This window comes from Nylanderia fulva, unplaced genomic scaffold (assembly GCF_048542155.1).
Source record: "Nylanderia fulva isolate GAGA-0341 unplaced genomic scaffold, ASM4854215v1 Scaffold427, whole genome shotgun sequence".
In the NCBI taxonomy this organism is placed as follows: domain Eukaryota; kingdom Metazoa; phylum Arthropoda; class Insecta; order Hymenoptera; family Formicidae; genus Nylanderia; species Nylanderia fulva.
The window spans coordinates 1-9,209 of record NW_028190507.1 but is presented as its reverse complement, the minus strand read 5'-3'; the positions used below and the strand labels follow the sequence as shown (position 1 = coordinate 9,209).

The window sequence follows — 9,209 nt, the reverse complement described above, 5'->3', positions numbered from 1 at the left end:
CATTATTAGATTTGATTTTATGAAAACTCATTTCCGCATAGCGATTGTTAATTTGCTCTAATGGTTTCTCAGATTTTCTTAAAAGAGATTTTAATTCCTTCATAAAATTTTCAAATAGAAAAGCACTAAAAGTATCTAATGGCCCAAATTGTTTTACGTTATCAGTTATATGCAGAAGACCGTGAATATTATGGGATACAAATTCGGGCCCGTAAATTTTGATGAAACATTCAACAAAATGTTTAAATAATTTATTTGCATATTCAATATATTCGACTGTACTATTATTTTGACATAAAATGCGAGAAGCAACATGTAAAGTTAAAAAGTTTGAAAATATATCAGAATTTACTTCTTTTTGTAATACAATCGGACCGGTATATAACAAAAATTGCCTTAATTCGGTTGCTTTCCATTGTGCAAAATCTTGAATTTCTCGCGGTCTTCTTGCAAATTCTTTTGGAATAAAACGTCTCATATCGAGAAGAGATTGAGAAATATTTTTTATTCGTTGCGATGATAAACATTTAGATTTAAGAGGACCACTTATCCATAATTTTATTAATTTCTTAACAACGCCAATGCATATCAAGTGCATGTAATCTAATGGAATTTGAGATACAATGTCAAAATTTGAAATGTTTAATAAAATAGAACGACCGAGATGATATTCTTCTTGAGTTTGATTACGAAAACTCACGTCTGTTCTTTTTTGCCAATCAAAACCGGGAAAACAAATTCTGTTAGCGATAAATTCACCTTTAATTGTACATTTTGAACAGCTAAAATAACCAGTATGTCCTTTAGTAAGTATTATGAATGATTTTGCAGGAGCATCACATATTATAGAGTGTATTGTTATAGCCCGAAAGGCTATAATTACAAGTTAACGGATACAAAATCCGCGTGGAGACCGCTGATGCAGCAGCGGGCCGGAAACCGCGAAGACGCAAACTAAGAACTTCATCTTTCGAACAGCTCTTAGCTCAAAATCTAGCCGCGTATGCAAAAGCTATGCACCAATCGAGTGCCTGTCGCCAGGCACCCCTTCCAAATGAAATAACGAAAAACCGAGTTCACGTAAGAACTCGGGAGTGAACAGAGAGCGAGTTGAATTAGACCAACCTACCGAGACACATCGAGGATAACTCCCGACTCGTAATCAGACGAGTCGTTAGCTAAAGTCAGAATACATCTAGAGTCGCGTCAACGAACAAAAAAGAGAAACGAAGTTACCAGAGGTTTATAAATAACCATACGCCGAGTCTTGTTAAGATTATATACCAAAATACACATATATATATATATATATTGATTAAAGAAGTAATTCTACATTAAACAAGACTAAAATCTACGGAGAAACCCCGACGATTCAGAAGTCCACTTCCTAATCCGGCAACATCCCTTCTGTGTCTCACCCGAGGCACAACAGTATTGAAACTGGAAATGTTGTTTTATTATAAGTTACGCCTTTATCAATCAAAACATTTATATCTTTTACAAATTGTTTTAAAAATTCATTTGCATCCGCGGGCTTGGTTTTACCAAAATAGCAACCAATAAGAAATACTTTTTCATGAGACATAATTCGACCTAAAATGGGCCATAATTGATTCGAGTTAGATCGAGATATCGGCAAACCATCAATACCGATTTGAATTTTAATAGAAGATAAAACTGTACTATTATTCATACCATTACTTGCAGATAAAAATTGTAGAATACCGTATTCAATACCGATATGACAATATTGACCAGGAAACATATTAGTAATAACAGAAGATCGTGGTGTACGTAATAATGTCTTTGCACATTTTGGCAAATTAAAAAAAATTGGATGTACTTTTTTCAAACCAGACAATAAATGTGATAAAGTTACGTGAGAAATATGCGTGATAGCCCATTGTATTAAAAATGCCTCAAAATCATTGTTTTCTTTTTCTAAATTACTATTATTATCATCCTCTATTATAAAAGTTTGTACAAATGTATTGTTCAAGGAAGTATCAGATTCGAAAATGTTCGTTTCCTCGGAAAATGATAAATTTGTTGTCTCTTGTACAAATGCGGAAAGAGCGTTATTAAAATTGGCGTGTAGAATTTCATCATTGTCATTATTCAATACGGAATTATTTTCAATTACACGCGAATTGGTTCTAGGTTCTTCATTATTACATATAAGCGGAAATAATTCATCATTCTCTTCTCGAATTAATCTACGGCGATATCTCGTTGAAATATGCGACGGATATTTGCGCTTTGGCATGATTATATATATATATTGTTGTGTTTTAATATAAATGAAAATTATTTAGTAAAAAATATAGACTATGCACTTGCCTTATTTTCTGGGTAACTCCTATCCTGTCCAATATATAGTATCTTCTTTCCTGATAGCAATACGTGCGTCGGACACAATCCACCGTTTCGGAAGAGAGGATCAGGAATGCGAAGCGGAGTGCGATCAACAACGTCGTTGCAATCGTCGTTGCTAATGAACAAACATAAATTAATTTACGGCGATATTTTGTTGAAATACGCGACGGATATTTGTCAACGACTGTACAATACAAATGAAGCAATGTGAAAATACATCAGGTTCCACTATATATTTTTCGGATTCTACAAAAAAAAACACAAAGGATTATCACAAGTTTCAAACTTGAACTCCACATCATCTCAACAAGGTGAGTAAATTCATTACATATTTCCATGTAATAATATAATACAATGTAAAATTTCATATTTGTAAAAAAATATCACAGTATTTAATTATTAAAAAGAATTAATTGTTAAAAATTATGTTGAAAAATTTAAAAGAGTATTCCATAATTTTATATACACACATGAAACATTTAAAATAATACATAATAACAATATTAATAAAATATCTCAGAAATTATAATAATACCTGCTATACTTACATAAAGTGTGTTTACATTAAATGTATTTATAATATATTTTATGTACAGATGCAAATGACAACGATACTGCATACGAAATAGATGAAGAACCATGCATCGTTACAAAAGAAAAAAATCGAAACAATGTAGTACATAATCGACATGTTAATAAAATTAAGGAAGTTGATCGATCTAACATATATGCGCGAGAAAATCGATATACAAATGAGGAAAAAGAAAATAACAATTTAAAAGATCAGTCTTCACAAGCTGCAATTAGTAAGTAAATATATAATAAAGATATAATGCATAAAAATATAAGGCATATTTTAACAATAATTTTTTTAAATATTATATGATTTTATACATAATAGATTCTCGACATAACTATATATTTATATATATATATATATATATATGTGTGTTTGTATTGTATAGTTTTAAAGCATCTATTATATGTAATGTTTCACTACAATTAATTGTTTAAATATGCGCCTTATATTTTATATATGCATAGTTATATGTATAGAATTCATTTTTAAAATGAATTTTATATGCATTTGAAAAAGGACTCAAAATTGATGACATATAAATGAATTCTTTTCGATATCTTGTGCTATCTGGGTATTTAACTCTGTGTGTGTGTGTGTGTGTGTGTGTGTGTGGGTGTGTATTTGAAAGAAATAAAAAAAAATAATTATAATTTATACATATTTTAATACAAAACTATTGATTTAAAAAAAATTAAAACTATTAATTTCAAATAATTTCAAAAAGCAACATTTTATATATATTCTTTTTATTGTCAAAATAATTATATACATATATCAAAATAATACATCGTCTTGTCTGCTGTATTTCTTGATAATCAACATGTGTAATGCAATTTTAATTCATGTTTTATATATATATATATATATATATATATATATATATATTACATACATTTATATGCATACAATAATACGTTACTGGTGTGTGTGTGTGTGTAGTATAAATTTCAAAAATCTACATTTTGTTCTTTTTATTAATAAAACTCTATTTACTATCTATATACCGAAATAACATATAAACTTTTATATAGTATATAAAATGATAATATAGTATACAAAACTATATATTATTTCGGTATACTAATAGAGTTTTACTAATAAACGGAAAATGTAGATTTTTGAAATTTACATGATATATATACACACACATTTATTCGTTTATTAATAATTAAAAATACTATTTACAGTGGATCATTTAAAGAGATTGACTAGAGAAATAGCAACTGTAAAATACGATATGAGACAAGCACTATCTCTATTGGATATTTTAGTGGACAAAAGCAACAGAAGCACAGAATGTGAAAATACGAGATTTTCTTACGAAGGCGCTAAAAGTCGATTTCCTTTAGAAACTAGAGCCCAATTAACGGAAATTGAGGAAATTTTAAAAACTGCTAATTCCCAAGAGAACACTGAAATAGTAAGTTAGCACATATCTATATATTTTAGTAACTGAATACATAGAGTGAACCATTCATAAACGTTAACGATACTTTGTAAATTTTGTAAAATGTACGGTCTGTCCCAAAAGTTCCCGAACTTTTGGAATAGATCGTGTATGTATCCTAAAATATGCATATGAAGAAATGTCTTATATAACAATAATTAGTGTCATATGGTTTTAATACGAGGGACATATAATAGGACCATATAGTCTTTGCTTAGCCTTTTTTTTATCAAGATGTAAAGGTCACTTTCATTTTTTTAATTAAGGATACCCAACAACATTTAAAAAATCGAAAGTGACCTTTACATATATTTTGATAAAAAAGCAAGAGAGCAAAAAAATAACTGGTATGGTATCATATATGTCCCCCTTGGTACTTGCAACTTTTGTCTAAAATCTTTTTCTTAATTGTCACTTAATCACCCTATTTTCTTCACCCCGTTTTCTTAATCACCCTATATATCCTTATATTATATATAGGGGTTCACCCTATATATAATATATTTCTAATTATTATAAAATTCATAAGTTTATTGCATAATCAATTTTCAGTAAACGTTTTAATTCACAATAAAATGTATTATGGAAAATAATTGGAAATTGCTGTTAAGAAAAAGAGATCGTTATTAACTTTAATAATATTACTTGTATTCTTATTATAGCGCGCATATATACAAGCAATTGGTGGAACAGGCGTCGATGATGCGGTAAAGAGAACACTTTATAAAGTATTCTCAAATAAATTGGCGGAAAATTACAATTGGGAAAGCCGACGTGGAAAATATCCATTACAAAATTTAGAGTTAATGAAAGTTATTTTCAGTAAGTTTATACGTTGTTTATAAATAATTAATTTATAAACAAAAATGCCTTTGAATATATATACAGAGTGTATAAAAAGTACCGAACGGTGAAATATCTCGAAAATTAAACATTAAATATTTTCAGGATCCATACTTCACAATATCTCGGATTCTGATCGAACAAAAATACAACGAAGAGTCATGGAGTGGTTTAGGCATTCCAAGGCAAGATACAATAATGAAAAAAGCGGACCGTTAGAGACGAAAACAATGATTCACCCGATCGCGATTCATCAATGGAAAATTCAAATTATTAATTTATAAAAGATCTTAATAATCTATAATAGATAAAAATCTATAAAAGATCTATAAAATTAATACGAGGGTCACTATTTATATTTCGGGAATAGGAACAAAAACAAATAGTTAAGCTGCGAATATATTTTTATTGTTTTTCAAAGTACTCGCCACGATGATCGATACACTTTTGCATGCGCTTAAACCAATTTTCAAAGCATTTATTCCATTCCGAATAAGGTATCTCCAAAACATGATTTTTGAACGCTTCAATAGCTTCTTCGGGCGATGAAAATCGTTGACCACGCAGTTTATTCTTCACGGATGGGAACAAAAAGAAATCATTGGGTGCCAAATCAGGGCTGTACGGCGGATGACCCATCAATTCGATGTTTTGAGTGCTCAAATAGTCTCTTGTTTGAGCCGATGTGTGAGAGCTCGCATTGTCATGATGAAGAACAATCCGACGTCTCTTGTTTGTTTTCCTTATTTCACCGAAGATTTCTGGCAAACAGATGGTTGTGTACCACTCAGAATTTACTGTTCTACGATCCTCTAGAGGCACTGTTGCAATATGACCAGTTTTTCCGAAGAAACAGGCCACCATTTTCTTTGAAGTGCTTCGTGCGCGAACAACTTTTGTTGGATTTGATTCATCTTGGAACACCCATACAGTCGACTGCTGCTTACTTTCGGGCTCATACGAATATATCCATGATTCGTCACCTGTCACGATTTTATAAACGTCTTTTGAAGCACCGCGATTGTATTTCTTAAGCATTTCTTTGCATCAATCGACACGAGCCTTTTTTTGAGCGATTGTCAAATTATGTGGGATCTAACGCGAACATAACTTTCGCACAGCTAAGTGTTCATGTAAAATCGCATATATGCTGGTGGAACTAATGCTTAGAGATGCCTCAATCTCACAATAGGTTACATGACGATCTTGCTTAATCATTTCGTGCACAGCATCGATGTTTTCTGGCACTACAGTCGATTTTGGACGACCTTCACGAAACTCGTCGGACAGCGAACTACGACCACGATTGAATTCACTATACCAGCGATACAAAGTGGTTTTTGATGGAGCTTCATCGCCAAAAGTCAAATTAAGTTGATTGACGCACTCTTGTTGTGATAATCCACGTCGAAAGTCGTAAAAAATCATCGCACGAAAATGTTCACGATTCAGTTCCATTTTTTGCCGAGACGAAACTTTCAACTAAATATAAAATAAACAAATAGCGTCCGTATGACAAAATGTTCTGAGTACGTATATCGTCAAAAATGTCAAACTTTACGATGGAACCGTCAGATGGACTCACATGACATCAGTGTTGCCAATTCCCGAAATATAAATAGTGACCCTACCTAATATATAAAAGAAAAAATACATTATTATAAAATAGTAAAAAATATATCAATTATTTTATTTAATACCACATAGCTTGATAATTTTAATTTGTTGTCACTATTTTTGTTTATGTGCAATAATAATACATCTAGTTTATTTTCAGGTTATTTTTATGGAAGTCAATGATGAAACGCAATATATAAGTTTCAAATAACTTATATATGCAGATCTGAGACTTCTTAAAAAAATAAAATAAATAAAAATTTAACATGTGTGTCATGAATTCAATGCTAAAATTTTGTTCACGTGTAATGGCCCTCAGGCCCTAAGGCTATTGCACATAAATAAAATTTTCACATTGCCTCGATGACACACAAAGATGTAAGCGGTAATAAAACATTAAATGCATTCCAATATTAATTATTAGTACTGAAAATATATACTATTATACAGTTACATATATATGTACAAATAATATAGATTTTCAGAAGTGAGTATAAATATCGGAACGCAACTTTAGAGTAAAAAAACTAAAAGCACTGTAAGCCACATAAAGGAAAGTATAAATATTGTAAGACTTAGATAGTAAGCGAATTGATCAATCATAGTATTTTTGCGAGTCTCTTTCTCGTCTCTCTCATTATGATTGGTTAATTCGCGCTTACTGTCTAAGTCTTACAATAATAAGCTTATTATTAATAAATTTTACGTATGTTTCAGATGGACAATCCATATACATTTACATTAATTATAATAGTATATAATAAGTTAAATAGTTTTCAGAGTTCAACGTATTTTATTTTATTAAATATTTAATTGCAAATTCAGTAAAAATTTCTTTTATTAAGTTTTTATTAATATATTCGTGCGTTATTGCAAAATATTTTTTATTTATATTAATTGTATATTTTTTATTTGTATATGTGATTATTATTAATTTTACAATAAAAACAGAAAAATTTTTTTACAATTTCTGCATTTTTGTGTGTGTTTCCAATCGTCTTCTTTAATAATTAAGCTAGAAATATTTTAGAAACATCCATAAATCATCTATATCATCTCTAGTAGATGTTCATTATTCATCTATATAACCTCTAATGTATATCCATTATCCATCCATCAGTTTTTGAAATATCCATAATTACTCTGTATTACATCCATATGACATCTATGAGTATGTCTAATGGATGTCGAATGGAAATAGCAAATGCGGAACTATGGATGTCTAGTAGAAGTCCATAAGAGTTTACGTGGACGTCTAATGGAGGTTTTAAATTTCCATGATGGACGTCTACTGAACATCCATTAGAGGTTTTTGTTCCGTGCGGGTATATACTTATTAATTGCGAATTATATGGATGAACAAAATCCCTATTATGTGTGTAAGAGATTTCGGAACTCTTTGCTAAAATAATTAAAAATTAAAAGTCAAATATATATATAATTCGACTCCCGAAATATATTAATTCATTATAAAACATATACGTAATAGTATTTTTCTCATATTAAAATGATTAGAATAAATTAAATTAATTATTAAAAAACTAAAAATTAATTAAACGACTTAGACTTAGATAATAATAATAATGAAACATTTATTAAAAAATAATTATAATAGGTCAGGTTAATATTTTATTTATTTATTTATTTATAACATCATAAAATTCTGTCCTTTCCGAAATACGCGAACGCTACGAAAAGATAAATCTCGTACATGCCGCCGGACGAGTTCATGAGCATGAGACGCTCTTATCTTGGGCACAGATTAATAGACAGATCGCCAAAGGCCTGCCTAAAGAAGAGACCGCCATCTTCGTGCGATAGACTTTGCCCCTTACCGACACACTTTGCCCCTGGTTCGAGTCCGTGCTAAATTTCGTAGACTTGAACCAAAAGACTTTGCCCCTGGTTCGAGTCCGTGCTAAATTTCGTAGACTCGACCAAAAGACTTTGCCCCTGGTGCAAGTCCAGGCTAAATTCGTTTGACATTACCAACAGACTTTGCCCCTGGTGCGAATCCAGGCTAATTGATCATGAGACCAATTTGAGAGATTTGGCCCCCGTTGTGTGTGTGTGTGTGTGTGTGTGTGTGTGAGAGAGAGAGAGAGAGAGAGAGAGAGAGAGAATATTTTACATATATGCATATATATATATAAAATTTATTAAATATAAAAAATATATTTTTTACACATAAAATGTTTTTTTATTGAAATAATCACAATTTTAAATGTGATATAACACAGTGTTCAAAAATTTTTTAATTAAATTTTTTAATTAAATTTTATTAAAGAAAATTACTTGAAATTTTTTACATTAAGAATTTAAAGGCTCCTTATTCTCTTGTAGAAA

General features: G+C 30.2%; 1 protein-coding gene across 2 annotated transcripts; it reads left to right on the top strand.

Annotated features, from left to right (window-relative positions):
- Window positions 1–1,072: 1,072 nt before the first annotated feature.
- On the top strand, window positions 1,073–6,778 carry LOC114946016 (uncharacterized). Of its 2 annotated transcripts, XM_085486363.1 has the most exons (6): window positions 1,073–1,241; window positions 2,398–2,687; window positions 2,973–3,182; window positions 4,144–4,376; window positions 5,066–5,225; window positions 5,352–6,778. In XM_085486363.1, coding segments are annotated over exons 3-6 (573 nt in total). In that variant the 5' UTR covers window positions 1,073–1,241; window positions 2,398–2,687; window positions 2,973–3,181; the 3' UTR covers window positions 5,531–6,778. The 2 variants fall into 2 exon arrangements, with proteins under 2 accessions (XP_085342489.1, XP_085342490.1); XM_085486364.1 differs by having other exon boundaries at window positions 1,073–2,687.
- Window positions 6,779–9,209: the final 2,431 nt, after the last annotated feature.